The sequence below is a fragment of the Platichthys flesus genome, chromosome 11, assembly GCF_949316205.1.
Source record: "Platichthys flesus chromosome 11, fPlaFle2.1, whole genome shotgun sequence".
Taxonomy (NCBI): Eukaryota; Metazoa; Chordata; class Actinopteri; order Pleuronectiformes; family Pleuronectidae; genus Platichthys; species Platichthys flesus.
Window position 1 is genome coordinate 21,220,671 of NC_084955.1, and position 21,378 is coordinate 21,242,048.

Here is a 21,378-nt window from a genome sequence, read left to right on the forward strand (position 1 = left end):
AAATATTAAGGCTGAGAGTGTTGACAGGCTGTAATAAGGAAGAGCTAAAAAAAACAAGTATTGGGTATAAATAGTCCCCAAAACAAGTGAATGAAACAAAATCTGCTTCCATGAGCTTAAAAGCTTGGCAGGGAGCGCTTGTGCTTAAAACTGCCAAACTCTGATTACTACACACCGAGCGACATGTCTCCCGCTGCAGAGACGTCATCGGCAGAGTGACTCCGGCTCCACGTAGCCGCCACAGACTGATCAGTGAGCACAGATTACATAAACACTGAGGGGACACTGACGGACGCAGTGGAGCAACACAACGGAAGGGTGGGCGGTATGTTTGACCTTGGCCCTTGGATCCATTGAATCATTACAGTAGAATAGAGTGAAATCCCTGATAATCCTCCTGCTTCATCATACATTTTGCAACCAGTCTTTTTCATCATTCTGGTTATAATCCCTCTGCAGAGGCTCGATGATGTGTTCATACCCGCTGAGGGACATTTTTTCTAATCCGAGGAGTGAAGAGCAGAAATTTGGTGGCGAGGATAATCAAAAAAGATGGCTTCCACTCTGAGATCCACCTGTCTTCTGTTCTGACTTGATGGTGATAGTTTGGATTGAGAGGATAAAGCAGGAAATCATGTAAACACCTAAGATACATTAGAGCTATGAAGCATCCCAAGTTGGTCAAGGTCATGAGCTCGACCAACTTGGTTAGACTTGCTTTTCTAAACTCTAAAAGCGACATCACAGACTCAGTGTCACACCGTGGTGAGGTCTGTCTTGTCTTGGGTTTTTGTCTCGTAACTTCCTGTTTTATTTTGAAATCCTAACTCCCCTCTCGTTTCAGGTCACTTGCCCTTCCTCATGTGTCACTGATTCCGGATTGTTTCCACCTGTTCCCTTCACCCTCATGCGCTTATAGTCTGCGTCTCCCCTTTGTCTTGTGCCGAAGTGCTTCGTTCTTGTTCGTGCACCTAAGCCCTTGTCCACAGCCATAGTCGTGTTTGCCTTGATCTTTGCTACGCCGCATGAATTGTTTTCTATTTCCTCCTTGAGAGTGATTTTTGGTTTGTTAAAGTTTTCTAGTTTAGCTTCGTTTTGTGTTGTTTTGGTAATCTGTTTTTCTTCCTCCCTTTTGGAGTGATTTATGTTTAGAGAGAGTTAGTTAGTTTATTGAGCCTCCTTTTTAGGTGAGCCTTTTCTTTTGTCCCGTTTTCATAGTTTGGTTTACCTCCTTCGGGAGCGCTTTTGATTTCTTGCTCTAGCCTTTTGTTTTGACCTCCTTCGGGAGCGATTTATGTTTTAAAACCCCCTTTTTCTAGTGAGTGTTTAGAATAGATAAAGTGAGTTTTTTCATAGCCCGATCTTTTGTCACTCTGCATAGAGGAACTGATTTCAATAAAGTGTGCAGGCACGTGAATCCTCTGCATCTGAGTCCTCATTCTAGTACAGGCCTGACACTCAGCCCGATGCAACTGAGCCCAGTTCGCGTGCGCTGTGATCTCAAGGCACTTGTCGTTGCGGCGGTGCCAGCAGATCCAGAGACGATGCGGCACAGGACCGTCATTCCGTGCAGCCAGGACCAAAACCTGCTCCGACAGCAGGTTCGCCCCCCCCCCCACCCAGAGTGAGTTATCAGAGGCTCGCTGTCAAGTGCCTCAGGTGATTTATTTCCCTCCTTACTGTGATATCTGAATTTTACTGAGATCATTGGAGGAATACTTTAAAGTGTTTTATTCTGATCTGTGAAATCAATGAAATGACTCATTATTTACGATGTGAATTATCATATTCACTGGTTCTCCAGTGCATCTCTTCAAGTAGCTCTCGACCTCCTTTATGGCACAAGTCAAGATCATTTCATTTTTGTGCACTATATGCACTGCATATGTGTATATTTTGACTGATTTCATAAAAGATTGAATAAAAACTATAGATACGTTTTCTCCACTGGGCATAAAGGTTTGATGATGACTGACAGAAATGGTGCTGGTTATATATTACAGGTGACTTCTGCAATATCTTTGTGCGTGGGCGCAATCAATAGTTCATAATGTGCCTTTCAAGGATAAGGCCACACAGGCCCTCAGCAACCTGGAGCTTTATCCTGGGTCTTAATAGAAACATAGTGTATATAACAAGAAAGACAAGACTATAGATTAATAAAGTGCAGGATGCAGACATTTATGACTTATATATCTATAAAACTGGATGAATGGTATTGAGTGTGCGGCAGCAGCCGATGACTCAGCCCGGGTGGAAATGAAAAGAAACGTCTGGTGGGAACCAGCTCCAACATTAGCCAGTACACATGTGGGGAGAATAACTTTACCCAATAACAGGCTCTTCTCTGAGGGGACATTCATTCTCTTATCACCAATAACCTTTGATTGTATTTATATTTAACTTTTAACATTTGCTATGTTCAATGAACAAACTCCAGGGCTCAGCCTCGGCAATCTTTGGGAAGAATCATTCTTTCATTCTTTTTTTGAAAATCTAAAAAACAACATTTTTTAAATAATTGGTGAGAATTCTAATTTAACTATAATAAGAAATGTATTTAAATAAGAGGCAGCATATGGATATATGTATGACTTTGGATTAATATGTTTGCTTCTTAAGAATTTATCAATGTACCCCCTCAATATCTGAGAATATACCACAGTAGATTTGAAAGAGCAAACTCCACTTACACTGCTCAATAAACAAGACATGCACCACAACCCAGACCATGAAAGACTCAGGCCAATAGCATCTGCAGATATTTAACAACGAGAGTAATAAATGCTTTATTGTTTCATATTATCTTTACTCAAGCGAAGATATGTTTTTATTTATCTAAATGTATTATCTAATCTTTATGATTCTGTAATATACCCAGTCTCGGTCCCATCTTACTGATGATACAGTTTGAGTAAAGCATCTCCCATTGTGCACTGGTGCTGTGTATTGACATAATGATAAAAAAAAAACACCTATGCTGATATGTGGCCTCATTGGCTCCAGAACAAATCGACTCGGGTCGGGATGTGCTCTCCAGAAAGGGGGACAGGTCAGATCCTGATTTGTCTCCCACCAGTCTCTATGGAGACAGATGAGTTCTGGCGTTGATGGAGCCCATGGGATACAGTAAATGGACGGGGATGAAATGGGAGAGTGGGTGGAGGATGGTGACAACTCTTCACTCTGCGTCTCTAATGTGACAGGGGGTGATAGGCACCGTGTGCGTAGCCCTGCGTTTAACCCCAATGATGAGGGACGTTACCGCTCCCTCTCCAGCTCCCTGCAACATCCTCAGTGCTGCGTTCAAGACCAGGCGCGGGGGGGGGCCCGCTGTGAGGTAATTGCGAGTGAGGGGAGAAACGCTTCCGCTCTGTCTAATATGTGGGCGGAGAAGAGAGCAGGCAATTGTTAGCGGAAGTGTTTGCCAGCTGAACGCTTTTATTAAAACTGTTCTTTAGATAATATGAGGAGGAGGAGTTTGCCAATGAAAGGGGCGCTCAAGGTTGAGTCTCACTTAGTCCTGTGTTTGTGTACATGCATGAGTCTGTTGTGAGTTCCCTGTAAGGAGTGTTTTTGTCTTTGTGTACGTGTTGCCTCAGCAGATATCTTCAGAAGCTCTCTTTGCTGTACGAGATGATAATAATAATTATGATGGTGGAAACTGGTGAAAATCCCTCATCAGTTTCTCCAAGAACCCTCAAGTACCAGCTGCCGTGTGAAAGAACAGCCAGAGATGACTAAATAATAAATATACAGGGCTTCATCATTTAGGCCATTGATCTGAGCTAAAGTTTTCAAGCCCCCCCTCCTCCCCCTCCTCCCCCTCCTCCTCCTCTGTTCCCCGCCATGTAAGAGCCCATGGCAGAGCTTTACATCATCTGAAGGGCCCTCTGGATTTTCTAATAAACGCTGCTGGTTTTAAAGGGTCCCCGATCACGATGAGAGAAGAGGTGAGAGGTTCAGCCTGAACTGCTGGAAGTGGCTCACTTTGCATTCCAGTACAGCTCTCAGCAAAAAAACAGTGACCTGATGGTCTTTAATTGCACCTCTCGGGATAAGGAGGGAAAAGGAAAAGGGGATGAGGGCAAAATGAGGGCAAAGTGGGGAATGGCACAAAATAAAAAAAAAAGCAATGGGTTATATAATCATAAGATTAAGGCAGTCTCGCTTGTGGCGGAGAGGAAGAGAGCAAAATGTGAATTGTCGCCTGTGGCCAATCCCCTTCACAGACACCCAGACTGCTATTGTAGATGAAAACGCTCTAGAGGGAGGGAGGGGCAGCTGTGACACCCGGTGTAATGTTCTCTCTATTTTTTAATTACAAACACAAGCCTGGTCCCGAGCATCTGTCGGACTGTGGTTTTGGCTTGGCATTCAATGTGCCGTGCACTTCAGTTACTGACCCACATGTGTAGGCACGAGAGTAATGAGGTTTCAAACAGGGATGAGCATCTCTTTAATCCTGCGTTTAGGCTCTGAGGCCGCGGCGGCTTCTCCCTCCAGAGAAACTGCAGAAAGTGATACAGCAAGCAAGAGCTCTAATAAGAAGCAGGCGCACATTTTCTGAGACCTTCTGAAGTCAGAGACAAATTAAAACGTCTTAATCAAGCCGTTTTCACGTGTGATGTTAAGTCTTGACATTTTCCTGCATCGGAGAAGCAAATGTCTGAGTCAGGTGCTCCAGAACTTTTCCTGTTTGGACACTTTAAGGAGTTCATGTCTGCAAACAGCGTTAATGAGCTTTCCAGTCTCTATGCTAACATAAGCTAATTGGTTCTACCTTCGTATTTACAGAAATTAACAAATCTTCTCATTTAATTCCTCGAAAGAAAGATAATCAGCTTATTTCCCCAAAAACTATCAAACTGATTCCTGCCAAACATGTGGTAGAGAAGGGGCCTGGGACGTTATAGAAGAGAAAAGTGTTGAGTTTATTTTACTTTCATTGTCTATGTTTTATGACATATAAATAATTTAGGGCATCAAACCACTTCCTTTTTTCTTCTGTATTTAATCATTTGTGGGGTTGTTTGGCCCTGGCAGAGAAACAGTATGTCCTCTACTTGTTCATTCTGAAAACATCTCTCAAATTATTTAAATAAGTTGCATCATTTCAAAGATTTTAGAAGCACAAAGCCAACGTGGTGTCCATGGCGACTCACACCACTGAAAGAGGGGCCTTGTTTAGCCTGTCACCTTGTTTCTCTGAAGAGCATTGAAACAACAAAAGGAGGGATTTGATTTGTGTGTCTTGGTGAGGAGCTGTTTTGTGTCAACTATTCTGAAATATTCATGCTACTACTTTATGTGAGGTTAGCACAAGAGGAGAATTCATCTCCCTCTCACATCTCGTCGTAGACAAGAGGGCACAGAGAAAACTTTCAAGGTATCAACGACTCGAAATTGGTTGACAGAGTTGACGTGAGAGACCCATTCTGGAACTGTTTCCCAGACTGGTAACACAGGAGAAAGAAGAGTAATGCATCCTGGAGACTGACCAAGAGCGATAAACCCTCCTTCACAATGGAGTTTTACTGAATCGGTTTTCCGTTCAGATTAGAGAAAAACAGCCTCACTTATAGCTCTGTGATGACAAAAGATTAAAACAATATACAATTTGTCCGGCCTGATTTACTGGCCAGAAGCACATCACCAAGGGGCAATAACAGTTTAATTAAAGGAAAGCAGAGTATTCAATTATACTGATACTCTTTTCAAGACTGGCACTGCTTAAATTAATTTGCTGGCCTGGAGGAGAGGTTTTAAATTCAGGATTAGCATCTTCTGGTGGATAATCATAGATGTGTAGTACTTTTATGTACCATAAATAACCTTTTAAGAATAATGCCCGGTTTGTGTTAAACATAATTTAAATGCAAGGCTGAGGGCGTCATGCAGTCGTGCTCTGGGATAAGCTGGGGAAACAGAACCATCACCACTGATACTTCTAGTTAATGCTCTCCACCATAAAAGTAGGTCACGACAGCTCTGGGAGCCAAACATTGAAAATGATTCACTGCACTGAGGGCTTAGGTTTGCAAGTCTTACGGTTGAACTAGTGTCCCAAAACGCCTTTGCATCATTTTCCCACACTCATTTTAAATCTGCTCATATCTACATATGTGAGTTAGTTATTTTTCAAAAGCCTGAAATCATTAAAAGCTCTCGACATCATCACCTCTTCCTTTGCTCCGAGCTATAAAGAGAGCCTCTCCTCACCCTGTCACACCTCACTGCCCGTCATCTGCCTCCACATGATGCATGATGGCAAAAAGCCACCGCTCTTGATCTCGCTGACAGAAAATGCTTTTTTTAGTAGAGGCAAATAGAAAACGGAGTAAACAAAAGAGAGAGTAGGAATTAATCCGGGTACAGAGATGACAGGTTGAAAGAAAAACAGGTAAGAAGCAGAAGATACAGCAGAACGCCGGTAAGTTCTGCAGCTCTGAAAGAAGTGAAAAAGTGGTCTCTAATCATTATAACCTAAAGAAAAAAATCCTCTGAATTTGCAGCTTAACTCAGATATATGTGTATTTAGAGTTTCAGCTCAATGTCCACTCCCTGGTGGCTGGCTGCACAAAATGTCACAAAACCAACCTCCTCCATATTAATGGGTGGGACACGGGCCAGAGTAAAAACTAATAGTTCAGGTTGAATACGTGTTTCTTTGATTTTAGGTTGTTGTTATATCACTGATGTGTGTTCAAGTTTTGATCAGTTATTTGATGCTATTAAAACAGAGTGAAAGTCATGATTGACAGCTGAAACTGAGTCATGATTGGTAGAACCCATGTACAGGCGGGACTTTGATACTGCAGCTCCACACCATGATAATTGCTGCCCAGATTCTGGCTGCAAATGAGCTCAGGAGCTCAAGATGGCAGTGAAGACATCCTCATTATAATCTTATTTTTTCCTTCTTAGAGATTTATTATTGCAGAGAGTCGGCAACAGATATTTACAAAATAAAAGTGAAATAATAAATACTAAACTATGCAAAGACCAAATCCACTTGGGTCACAGATGATCCCGCTCTCAAGCTTGAAAATCAATATATTGATGAAGTTTATAATGAGCAAATTATACATAACATATTCACAAATTAATAATGATATTAGGATTCTGCAAATTGAGTTAACCACATATTTTTGCATGAAGGCTTGACTTCTCCTACAAGGTCAAGTTATCATTAATGAATAGAATTGAGCTTCAATTAGCCTTTGCATTTAAACTCTTAACTCATATCATTAATGCTTAGAGGTGCTGAGAATACAGAATATAGGGACAACTGCTCCTCTGTGGCACCGACTTCATGCATTTCTATAAAATGTGGCTCTAATGAGAGGAAGCAAATGTATTAATCAGTCCTGCTAAACTAAAACTTGACCTGCTCTCATCACTTTGCCCTCCTTTGTTTCACAATCATCGAGGAGATTTAATATTTGACAAGAATTTATCTCGTCAAAGGGAAACAGAAGGTAAAGCTATATCAGGAAAAAGCTCCGGTCACATTCAACCCATCAGAAACCCAAGAATTAAAGGGTTGCACTATTTTAACATAGAAATAATGCTAATATAATCCTCACAGATCAAAATTATGCTTCTTTCTTTTAACTTGTCTAGTTAATTGCTCTTATTGTAGCCATCTCACAAGAAGTCAGAATTGCTGAAAGTGCAGTAAATAGCCCGGTTTCCTCTTTATAATTGCCCGGAGCAAAATAAACTTTTAATAGGCTCTAAAGACACCGCTTTTAAAATGACAAAGGGGAAAATGTAAGAAAGAATGCATCAAATATGTTTAAGAGGAAAGAGTAAAGAGTAAAGTGGGAGCTGCGTTCAGCCTTGAGGGTCATGACAAAGAAGAGAGGAGAGGGATTACAGTAAAAATAGAAAGGAATGGGGGGGTTGAGGGAAAGACTCAAAGGAAGATTACAGTCGAGTGAAAACGTGCCAGAGAAGCTGTTTGAGGAGGAGAGCTTCGCGCCTCTTCCTCTCCACGGTTCGGTTTGTGTTGCTTTGTGTTGCTTTGTGTTGCGGAGCAGCGAGGATGTGCTGGTGGCTCTCGGCATATTGACGAGCTCCTGACGACAACTCTAACCGTCGATCCAATCACGCATCTCTGTTTATTCTGGGGATTAAATTAAAGAACACAGCATCCAATTTCATACCTGGCTTCCCCGCACCACTCTTCACACTGTGACATTTACTCACTAGCATGATGCCCTTTCTGTCTCCCCCCCGCTCGCTGGTAAACAAACAAGGAGGGATGGGAGCCGGAAAAATGGATGCCTGATTTATAATGAGTGGTTATATATTGGCTGATGGGATTAACTGTCGGGTTGAGGGGAAGTTGTTCCCCTTCCCCCATACGATGCCGTGCTGCCAAAGACAAATAGCCCGTTCTGTTGTGGCTCTTTATTGTTTGCGTATCGGTTAGATCTGAATTAAGGGACCGTGTTTTGTGGATATCTGCACGACACTGAAAAACCTGGCAAGAAGATGAGGTCTGAACTATTCAGTGGGTATTTGCTGCGGTAAAAACACAACACGGATTCACAACAAACAAAAACACACACGTTTTTAGCTGTAGTATAGCTGAGCGCATTCTGAGAAACCACATCTATCTGTTTTCTGGCATTTTATTTGAGAGAACTCTGGCACACCACTGACTAATATTTCTGCTTTTAAATAATTTCCTCTAATGTGAAAGGTTTGCGAGCGCTGCTGATCCCACTGAGAGTCAATGCACCAGTTTGCATCTCTCTGCACATCTGAGACGCTTCCCACCATTTAGTTTGTGCTCGTGTTTTGTGAGGTTGTATAACTTTGGCTCTCATGTTCATCCCTCCACATAAAACTATAGCCAGCAATTGCTTACATTTAAAGGTGACTATACACTATAGATTCCATAAGTACAGTCCAACCTGTATGGGTTTTTGGGGGCTAATACAAATGTTAAGGGGTAAGAAATGTTTGATTCAAATATTGACTGTTTAATATATTTTATAATATATATATTTTTTTAATTGTCAATGATTCCATAAGTGTTGTTATCTATGGCTATATATTGTATTATATGAAAAGATGAATATAAAGAAAACCCAAATAGAACCATATATATAGAACTTGAATTAAGAGAGGCTGATAACAGGCCAAGTTTGATGTAGACATTAAATTAACTAAATAAAAAAATCAGGGCTCTGATCTCTATAAATAATAGAAAAATAATAAATTTATATCAATTTTAATAGAATTCAAAACCTTGACACAAATCTAAATCTACACTGTATTTTTCTAACCTCTTGGTTATATATAAATCCAGCTCATACTGACCAAACCAGAGCTGAGACACAAGCAGTTGGTGCTGGATCACTAAGTAATATACAGGGATTGTTTGCTAATACGCCGCCATAACAATTTTACGAGTTGATATCAAGGCTCATTGCTGCGAGTCTGTTTTGGAGTCTTTCTGCCCTCCAGCAGACGGAAGATGCTTAATGCAGCTTTAACACAAACAAATCACTGCAACTGTCTCCATCACGTTGAGGAACGATCACGGCTGCTCCATCATTCTGCTCCATCATTCCTCAAGTTTTAATACTGACAACAGTACAGCCCATTAGCTTCTTATGTCCTCGGCTGTTATTCCCTCCTAATGACGCCTTACATCACAAGTGGTGCAAGTAAAATTTTTTGTGATAAGTCATCTTAAGACATTACCTGAGGTAAAACTAACAGATCGCTGTTACCTACTGCATATTAAATAACCATTCACAGAGTAGACTTTCTGTAACAAATATCCACAGTATTTAGCTCTTTCATGATTTAAAACAAGACAGTAAAATGTGTGTCTGATTTATGTAACATCATCATTCCTCTTATTCCCTTAACTCAAACTCGTTAACAGCTTGGTTCAAACCCTCAATCTTTTATTATATTTCTATCACCGTCATCTCTGAAGTTAAGTATTAGATATGGTAGAAGACTATACAGCTTTTTAAATAGTAGCTTCAAAGTTAGTTTGTTGGTTAACTGACTTGTAATAGGGAGAATAGTGCTGCTCAAGGTCGCACTCCTCAACCTGAATGTCTGTTGTTGCTCTTTGTAACTTTGGCAGCAGATACGATCTGTGTGGAACTGACTGCTACTTGCAGCTTGAACTTTCAGAATCAAGTCAAGAAACTTTGACGATATGAAGAATCCCACACAGTGTTTGGTGCTTTTGAACAGCAGCAGCAGTTCTGGTTCAGGAAGCAAAGGATTATGGGTAATACCCAGGATTCAATTGTGATTGCGATTGTGGACTACTGGAGAGGGCGCTGTTGCTCAGTAAAAGTTACAGAGTGTTGCTTTAATATATGAAACAACTCATTGAATGTTTCAGTGTCTCATAGAGATGATCAGACTTTCCAATATCTCATCCAAACTGGAAATAAGGATTATTTTGGTAGTTTTATCAGAAAATAATCCTGCTCACGTTCACATGACATACAGAAGGCAAAAAGAAAAGGACTCATGTTGGCTAAAACCTCTGCAGCCTCGGGGGAGGTAGCTCACATCGTCGCCTTAATAATCCCAAATCCCTCCAGATGTGTCGGAGGGAGACCTCGGGTACGGGAGACAGCGCCCAGTCGGATAGTACCATCCAATTCTTATTGAGAGCGGATCCACCTTTTATTAAGGGGCTTTATTGTGGTAGTTCCCTCTGGCTCGGCAGTGTGAAGTGACTGATACGCTCCGCTGCAGAGGACCCGAGGACCCCTCAGGATCTGGCTCCAATTAGAGGCTGTTGGAAACTGTGACACGCCTGGCAGGTAGCGAGGTTCCACATGCTGAGTGAAAGGTAAGAGCGTTACGGTGACAAAAGCTCACTGAGGCGCAAACAGGTGCAACTTGATACCTTTCACCTGACGGTTCAGAACAGACAAAGAAGATGAGAGCTTCACTCCATCACGGTTTGTCCTGAGTTGGGCTGTCGTTACTGGAAAGAGGATTTTAAATGTGTTTTCGTATTCTAGTTATTTTCTCCTTTCAATGGTGAAGAAATTCAGTATCAGGCCATGAAGAAAATCAACTTGTTCAAGAACAAAGCTGTAGAAAATAAGGATTATCTGTTTAGCAACTTGAATTAATCAATTGATCATTGAGTGCGTAAAACATACGAAAATAGAAGAAAGATGGTAATCACAATTTCCCAGATACAGCGTTGGTATCTCACAATGTTTTTTTTTTTCTTGTCTGAGCCACAGTCTGAAACACTGAAGATGAACAGTTAACGAAAAACAAAACAACCGACTCTCTGCTTATTGAATAGCTTTAACTGTGATGACTTTGATATTACAATAGCCAAACGTAGGAGAAACAAGCTCCTAACAGATAAAATAGAAAGACACCGTCTGTAAAAAAGACACAACATGCAGCTGACTGACTGTGTCCGTCACACTGCTGCACTGTTGCTCTTCTCTGGATGAAAACAGCGATCTTATGCACAACCATCTGAAATATCTAATTATGTCTCCAAACATAAGGTTGATATTGCCTCAGTGATTTCTTTATTGCAAGCAGATTCTTAAAGAGCAGTCTGCATGGTTTGTTTTTCCTCACTTGGCTTGATTAGTTTCCTTGTGATGTGTAGACTGTAACTTAAAGCACTCGACAAATTGCTGTTTTTGTGCTGTAACAAACTCCTGTATCCTTTTCTAAAGAACCAAGGAAAACCACATCATCTCATTCACCTTGAGGGAGGACGCGCTGCTATTTTGATTCTCAGCCTCACTTTACAAACTCTCAAATATTTACGCCTGTGTCTCAAATAGACTTCTTCCTTGTTGGTGGCCAACGTGCAGAAAAAGCTTCGGAGCCTGTCAGAGCCTGTTGAAAACGGTTGTGTGAGGACATTCCGGTCGAACTAGGAAACTGCTCATTCTATTTAGTTGAGATGAGGTCTTATAATAAAGGAAATCAATTGTTTAGTCCAAAATTCCATATTGTTAAATCCCTGGTTTTCAAGCTGACAGCACATTTATGTTGAGAATGATCGTTATCATCGTTAAATTCATGAAATCAGCAGCTTCTTCCACTTCACACCATTTAGATATCTTTTCATAAATAACTAGTCTTATTCCAGTTTTGTGAAACCTTCAAGAGAGAAATAGAAGACCACTGGATGACCTATGACCCCCCGGGACCCTTCATCAAAATGCCGACACTCACCGAACATGTTGCCAATATGGCCGTTTTTCGTCAGAGGCCGCAGCTCATTCTTGCCCCAGGCGTAGAGCTTGTAGTTGTCCCAGGCAAACTTCATCATCTGCAACACAAACAGAGGAGAGGAACAGCGGTCAGTCGCCTGCCAGGCAGACATCCCTCCCCCGAACCCAGATGTAATTACATTGCTGTAGCTCGAGGCGAAGGCAATGAGAGCTTATTGATCAGAACGGGATTAAGGACAAACATGCAATTATCACACATAAACAATAAGATTGACATTTCCCCTGCAGCTACTCCTCCTCCCAAATTAAAGATTGAATGATGCGTCCGCAGATGAAAAGCAACTTTCACAGATGAAACCACATCTAAGAGAAGAAAGTTTTGTTTTTTTTCATTGATTCTCTCTTCTCCTCCCCCTGATAATGAAAATAGTGATCTATGCAATTTGCAAAGTTGAAGGCAACTATCCTTGATGCAGTGAAAAGAAAGTGATGGAGCGAGACAAGCAAGTGAGGGATGAAGAAAAGCTAAGAAGCTCAGAGTTGAGTGACACATCCTAATAGAAACACGGTCACAATTAACCAGGCAGTGCGTGAGGGAGAGTTTGCTGTTATCTTTTAAATAAGTGCATGAATATCTCAACAGAGAATATAATACTGTAGTTTTTAATGATAAACATCCTCGATGCAAAGGTCACTGTCAAAAAAAAGATGATTTCGAAAAATGTCTCCAGTTTAAAGGGAAAAATAACAATAAACACCATTAAAATATAATTGTAGTGTACTTTCTTTAATTTGACAAACAGTTGTTAAACACACAAACATTGAGACAACTTTTTTCAAAATACAAAAATATATTGAACTGAATCGCAACACTAGTGAGATATTCTGCTGTTCCACATTTTCTTGAGGACATATTCTCTATCAGGACCTATATTTACTGAATATTACTGCTCCAGTGAACATAATATTATTTCCTTGAAGAGGAGACTTTAGGTTTTTCAGTCAGAAAGCAGTGTACTAGCACAGCTACTATTGGCTCATAAGCTTCTAAAAGTAAGAAGATCACATTATGTGCCGATTACCAGCAGTGACAGATGGGATGGTTTTGTTTTCCAAGTGTGAGGGGTGTGTGTGTGTGTGTGTGTGTTTGTATTTATGTCAACAATTTAACGATGGGTTGAAATAAACTTTTAAAAAGTAATGCAGCTGTGAGTATACATGCATATTTGAATTAATTTCTGTAGGCAAAGACAAGATAATTAAATCCTTTTGTCTTCAGCAAAATAAAACATAGAAAAGCCGTTTCCCTCGGTACAATCTGCCGTAAGATGGACAGAGAGACCCGAATTAGATTTCCCCCTCCCCGGGTTTCACGGTAACACAATGTCATCTCTATTATTGCTAAAAGAGACTCCTCGCTCTCCGGAGGTAGGCTCAGATAAGCCTGTGAGAAAAAAAAGAAAAAACACAACACGAATCCGATTACCTGCGACGAGGCCTCCAGCTGAAAATCTCCTCACCCTAAGAAGCTCATTACAGACACCTCAAATAGCACAAAGCCGATGCCCTTCTCACACTAGAACAGCCCTAGTTTCTATAAAAAGACTAAATGCGCTTCAAGTCCCTAAACCCACAACTACAGGTCAGAGAGCGCAGCTGTGATTACAGTGAATTACGTGCCATTAAATAATTTTGAAACTACTATGCCAGTTTAATGTGTGATTTTGCATTTGCATTGCACCACACATAAAAGCATTATGTACGGAAAAACATTTGTAGATCTTAAGATAAAACACAATCTGCATAAGCACCACGTTTGTTGTTTTCTTTTGTAGTTTGTTTTCTTTATCGAGAGTATGGCGGTGAATCAGAGAACGCAGTGAACAGCTTTCTAACAGCGTTTTCCCCCATTAACACAAACAAATATTCTTATATCTTGTTCACTGAATTAATGTAGAAAACAAGCACACAATACAATTAAAGGGCATAGCATCAAAGAATCTTGAGATGGAAATGTGTTCACAAAGGGTAATTATTTCCCTGTGAAAGAGCGGAGAGAACAAAAATATCCCGTGCCAGTCTGGCTGCGTCCTGACTGAACGTTCTGTCTGGCAGGATGAAAACCTGAGAATGTCTTCGGTCCCATTTGAAACTTACTCCATCTTTTATAATGTCTCACTCCCCCCCAGCTGCTTTGAACGCAAAAGAATAAAACTAATAGGGAAAAGTGTTGGCATAAAACTTGGGATTGGGTAGATGTTAGAACTCTATGTCCCTCTCTGAGTCTTTTGAATAAAGTTACAAACTGAAAAACTGTTCTATGCAAACCAAGCAAAAGAATATCAAAGGTTATGATGAAACCTGCGGTGGGAACCGGGACTTTCACACCATCATCAAAGAAAGAAATGGCAGCATTAATCAGCTTTGATCTGATGCTAAAACGTGCTAAGAGAAGAACTTATTGCCATTGGAATTGAAACTTATGATTAAATCCTCCTTAGAGTAATGGTTTGATAGTCTTTGTTTAATCTATAAAGTTTCACCAAAAATCTTGAAGGACAAGGGCTCTGACCTTTTGCCAACAGAATTGGTATGATTACAGTATTCAGTCGTCATCGCCTACAAGTTAGTCTTAACTTCCATGGAAAAATGGAGACTCCAGCAAACTCGCACTCCACTGAAACATCTGTTACAGCTTTCTTCCATGACACATTGAGGAAGTTTTCATTCCAGTGGAGGGAAACAAAAATCTGGCATTGTGTTTTCACATCGCTGCGGCTGTGAGCTGCGGAGGGTCAAAGTGTCGGAGGAGTGAGGTCACATAGCCGTAGGATTACTGGTATACCGACCCATCACCATCACAACACACACAGCGCTAATCAATAGCTGTAACCGTATTTGAGCACACCAGCGCTATAGCTGCTTCTCCAATAGAGCAAATGGATGAATGACTCGTTTACAAGGGAACAAAAACTGCAGACATGATCTGACAGGACACCGACTGTTCTTTGGTTGAAATAATTGGCTGGGTGTTGGGAGGAGAAGATGGATTAGCTGAACACAGAGCCAGTGATTAAAATTAATCAGTCATTGACCAGACATTCAATATTCAATACTAAGACTGTAGATTCAAAGCTCACGCACTGCTGGTCCTTCAACACCAGTCAGATCATTTAAGCGACGCACACTGCTGTCCAAAACAGAGGCATAGAAATATTTAGCTATACTCCAATTTACCTGGAAATCTTCCATTGCTTCCCTGTCACGTTGTAAAACATCACAAGAACATCACTCAAGTATTATTTCAATGCTGGGCCCGTCTTTGTGAACCAGCGTGGGCCCTGAAGTGGTCAGCAGGGTTCCCTGTTCAGAGCCATATTTTGACGCTCAAGGCAGAAAAACTCAAAGTCACAGCAGGAAACACGACCTTTATCGAACGCTTCATCAATAATAATGTGGCTGAAATCACAAAGTGTAGCACGAGAAGCAAACTTTGGCTGTGTTATATGAACCCGGTCTGTTCAACTTAATATGTGCATGTGCCTCTTGGTGCACTCCAAGGACAAAGGCATTTCTTTGTGATGGATCGGTGTGTTTTCAAAACTCAAGGCTCTCATCAACCACTCTTTGTGTTCCTCAGTCTGTTGGAAGCACATCTGCTACCTCCTATTAGCACAAACTGAAACTCTCCAAAGGTGCTTCGGCACAGATTGCCAATGGCTGCGAGAGGGGCTGTTATGTAAATTTGTGAAAAGCCTTGAAAGGGCGGGTGGGAGGAGGGGATGGCTGGAAGTGACAGGTGCAGTATCTCAAGGTGGAAGCAAGTCGGACACTTTTTGACGGACAACTACCGGAGTCGTGCCGCAAGGATTCTGACACAGAGACTGAAGAATAAAACTGCATTAACTCAACCACCACCACTGCAGAGGCAGCCTCCTTAGCCCTTGTGACTTTGCTAATGTAACATCAGTTAAATATCATTACACAAGTCACACTTTAACACATGTAAATGAGAACTGTTATTATATTTCAAGTGTCTAGTTTGGATGATTATGGCAGATGTATATTCAGTTACGTGTTCATTGTGAATATCATCAGCTCGAATTAGGAGTAATTGTGTTTTGTTAGAATGAGCCCTCTGTATTGGGGGGGGGGGGGGGGGGTCTTCTTCCACAAGGTATCTAGTGTATAGTCAAGTATTAGATCTAGAGAAGGCATCAAGTGACCTGAAGGACACCATAGGTTCTCCTTCACACTTGAAAACTGATTGCAATGTGAGAAGTACTCAGCTGGTTGCAATATACAACTTGACCATAAGATGCCACTACATCCCAAAAACTAAAGCTTTAAAGTTAGGGCAAGATGTATGCACAATAAACTTATATTCCCGGTCTAGTGACAGTTGGTGGGCTAGCTAAATTAGCTCAGGACTCATATTTACCCAAATGAAATACATTGAACTCAGCGGTGGGAACATTTCTCTAATCCACCTGGCAACATACAGTTATGATTCAAACCGTGGATTTGCAGATCATTCCACTGGCAGCCCAGGCAGGAGAGACACTAGAGGGGGTTTTAAAGCTCATGTTATCCATCACGGCAAAGACTTATCCAACAAGGTCCATGTTTAACAAATCAATGGATGATACAACTGGCAAACAAAAATTTGGCAAGCAGCAAAGATATGCTGAAAAATAATGTGCGTCATAGAGGGAAAGACAGTGTATTGAGATGCTGCTGCCGGTAAAGGTCGACATCTAGAGCTTACACAGATATTCCAGTCTTCTGAATGGAACATGTGTTATTATTTGAATAATCTGAATAAGTGCTCCCCTGCAAAATTACTGCCAAAACCAAATGCAAGGGATATGTCCCTATGGGGTGAATCTCGAAGAATATGACACATTGTTTTTTTCCCCCATGACTTAAGAGTTGGTGCTCTGCATCTGACATCTAAAGTTTTGGACTCACGCAGGAACTGTTCCCTGAGAAGACATACTGCCCTGCATCCTGTTCAGTGGCAGCTTGGGATCGGCTTCCTGTGATGACAGTCTCTGTTCTGTTCTCTTCACTTTAGAGCTTTAATGAATTGGACTAAAAATGTGGATAGTTTGCAGAAAAATAACAGAAAAAGTAAGGGAACATATTGAAGTCCAGATACGTGTATCTGTGGTGAACTGCCATGACAATTCCCATTCACTGTGCTGTAGCTAATTAGCTGATGTGAGATCAGTAAGCTGCTTCATTGTAAACACAGTTCTGAGAGACGGGCTCGGACTAAGGAGAGACAGGCAGACACACAAACAGACACGCACAGACACACATCAACTGTTGAGCTGCACAATTTGTAGCTTACTACTAATTAGAGTGTCAGGCACAGCAACCGTCCTGATTTCACCACATTCTGGATCTGTGTGGGTTTCCTCAAAGAAATCTGCTGTGACAGCGTCCAGCCAGTCCACTTAAATACAGCCTCATATTTATAATGCACTTGGGTAACACGGTTTTAATAAAGATTCTGCACTGTGGCGATATATGGAGGGTGAAACATCTTTTTCTGAGTTTTGACACCAGTAAACACTGATCAGAACCATTAGAAATGCAATGTATATAACACTCTGCTGAACTTTTAGATTTTTAACAGGTGCTGAACATCACTGCTGTTTTGCTGTAACTCTGTAGCTAATTAACTTGATAACAGGTATAAATTAAAAATGGCTGTTCACACCATGCACATGCTTCGTGTCAAAGATACTTTGTGAGAGAAAAAACATGCCACTCTGTCAGAGCACAGTACAACCACGAACCAAGTGTTCCTGCACTTCTAAGAAATACAACAAAGTGTCTCAGTCACTGTCAGAGATGGCATCTTCACAACCAAACACTCATATCATGTCAATGAATAATTACACATACGTCTTTGTGAGCTCAAGATGCTGAACTCAACATGGTGAAACCCTTAAAAGGAACAATTTGACCTCAATAACACAATTTATATTTCATAAACCTGATTCTAAAGTATCTTAAACACAATGGATTTACTAGCACCATTATATGAATGGCCTTCTTACTTGCTTAGGTTTTCGGAGAAGAAGTTTGCCTGTGTTTAAACCTCTATGTTCAAACAACAAGAGAGAACAACATCACCACTTTCCATCATTACCGAACCCAACACCTTTACTGATGCTGTAAAGATAAAACATGTGCAGCATCTTGCTAATTAATCTGCTTCCAAACTGAGCAAGGTGGGAATCAACATTGTGTGGATCCACAGTCGAGCTTCAAACATGGTTTACTATACAACCATAAAGCTGGATCAGTTTGTGTCGGCAGATGCTGGAATCAAAACCTCAATAAAATAAAACCATGAAGTAAAGCCCTCCGGAAATATTTCAGTCTTTTTTTTAGTTTTTCGTGTTTGAAAAACGGGAGGAGAAGAGCTCAGTGTCCACACAGGAGGTCGATATACTTCCACAGCCAGGAGTTTGATTCCCACCGGGACCATCCATGTTGAAAGTGTACACACTTATGGTACCGTCTGGAACTTCAGACAACATCCATCCATCAAGCAGCATGTGGTATGAGACCAGAAGCACTCCCAACTCTCCGCTCAGTAAGTTTCCACATTTCCATCCATCGTGTCAAAAAACATAATTCTGATTCCAGCAGCCTACTAAAGATGAAAAGAAAAACAGCTCATGCAAGTCAACATGCTTTATCTAAGACCTTGTATACTAACTGCACAAGTTTGGTTTAATAAAAAAAAAAAAGCAATCACAATATTGGACATTGAGGTTTTGTTGCTTTGAAATCGAACTATACAACAGCAGGGGCAGCTATTTCAAAAAGCACTCAGCCTTAATCACTTCCATGTCACATCTGATAACAGGGTGGAATGAAACAATTTGCTATCCATCAGTAAGCTTTTGAATATTTAACTGTTTTCATTCGATCAATTTGATCCTGAGTTTCTTTCAAACTGGGACGATTTAGTGACTCGGTTGTTTTTACATGACAGGGATAATGCTCAGGAACTAAAAGATATAATAAAATAAAGTATGGAGGCAAATTTTATCAAAGAAACATAAAAAATATGCTTAAGATAGAGCAGAAGACGATATCTAGAGTACAACAGGTGCAGAGCAGAAGATGGATCATGAAAGATGCAGTGTAGACAACTTCTTGAAGCTCATTTAGGAATCCTGTATTTAATATGGTTTTCATTGAAAACCCTGACTGACATCAAAGTAAACAATGCACCACATCTTCCCAAGCTAAAAAGAACACAGACCACTTCATACCACTTGTACAAGGAGCCTCTATTTACAGAGAAAACCCATCAAGTGGCTGCCACTTTCCCACCCTGCACGTTTTCTAATGCAGATGTTATATTTGGTTCCACGAGGCGTCCCTTTAATCTGTGGAGGCTTCGGGTGGATCTGGGATAATAAATCACACCCCAGCATCCCGGCATGGCAGCCCGGAGACGCTGCTGCATTAATGAGGTGCTGTGTCATCACCTGAAACCAAGGGGACCTTTGGCAGCGCAAACACAGAATCAGCTTTCCCACTGTTTCCCCCTGAACTTCCCACCTTAACTCTTTCCAACTCCACCGCAAAAACTAATATACACACATTTCCTCCTTCTTCTTCCAGAACTAAACACGAGTCCTAGAGCACAGTAATTTCCTGACTATTAACACACCATTCATGTTCATTGAGCCTTGTAGGTCTCTAAGGGCCGGTGAGGTCTCATTCTGATTCAGCACCACACTGGTGGTCACTTACAACCCAATCCAAACACAGAAGCCCAGGTTGGACAGCCGTCACTGAGCTGCAGATCATTCATGCATGGAATTAATGAGTGTGTGGTATCAACACAAGCTGATCAGCAGAACAGTTAAATTGCTGCAAAAAACACCAGATATCTTGAAAGACAGCTTCGCTCCTTGCTCCAAAAGTTACTGTGCAGTCATTTGGAGGAGTTTTCACAAAAGCTACAAAATTTGCAAAGCAAGCGTGCAACAAAAATCACAACAGACTCCTGATTAGCATATGTCCTTATAGTCCTTGTAATTAAAAATAATTGAGTCAGCAGGCTTAAGTACACTCAAAGATGCTTCCCCCCATCTGCAAGACACACTGAGAGCCAATCTGATGAGGATGCTTGGATTCATGCCGTAAGCTTCAGTTCTTCAGGTTTCCATCAAGAATGAGCTTCCATCATGTTTAAAAGATGTTATTCTGTGTTTTTTTCAAGCCAGCAATTTGTACATAATAAATAACATAATACAGTCTAATCACATATAAAACGTATAATCTAGTCAAATCAAAATCAGTTATTGTCTTCACGGTACAAATTCACCTATGCTGTTTGTACAAAATGTGCACATCCATCTTTCCTGGATCTCTCTCTCTCTCTGGCAGGTGTCCTCGCCGCTCTCTCCAGAACCGATCATTAGGAGAGATATGTGGCCGGTGCCAAGTCGTCTCCTAAGCGCTGGCCACTGGTGGGTTGTGCGAGTTCCAAAGCGCCATCAAAGATTCATTCCTTCCAAGAGAGGGGGAATCGCCACAAGGAGCCCGTTAAAATATCTGGACCCGGGTCTTGAATTGTTATGGAGGTGGACCTGGAGTATTGACCTGCCCTAAACGGCCCCAGCAGAGCCTGCGGACGATGAGCAATGGGGAGAAAAGGGAGATGTGACAATGGTGTCGTGACAAGAACACACTTTGGCTTTGAAACTAACCCATAGGAAGTTAAAAATCTGAATGGTATTTTAGACTTCAAGACGGCAGAGAAACTTGGCGACATTGTGGCAGGTGCACAGCAGATGTCAAGTCAGAGGCTCAAGTTCTTTTTGATGTGTGTCGCATCGGTCATCGCTACCAGAGAACTGTTTCCACTAAGGAAGTTTTTGAGGCTTGGTGTTTTGAGTTCGTCAATCAATTTCCGCGGCAGTGACTAATGAGCATCACACAAACTGCTGCTTCAGTGATTTCCTCGAGGTCTGCACTAAATCTTCTTTTCCCAATAGATAAAATGATGAAAGATGAAATGCAAAATGGGTCGATTACAGTGATAAACCCAGACTCAGCAGTTTCCCTGAAACATTTTCCCACTCATTGTTCTGTTCTGACAGCCCACAACTTTTATTTTTGT

General features: G+C 41.2%; 1 protein-coding gene across 2 annotated transcripts in view; it reads right to left on the reverse strand.

Annotated features, from left to right (window-relative positions):
* LOC133965354 (mannosyl-oligosaccharide 1,2-alpha-mannosidase IA) overlaps positions 1-21,378 on the reverse strand; it is a 161,449-nt gene that overhangs the window by 76,734 nt on the left and 63,337 nt on the right. For both annotated transcript variants that reach the window (XM_062399849.1, XM_062399850.1), the window contains exon 2: positions 12,217-12,313. In XM_062399849.1, coding sequence (XP_062255833.1) covers positions 12,217-12,313 — 97 coding nt within the window. The remainder of the gene's footprint in view (positions 1-12,216; positions 12,314-21,378) is intronic.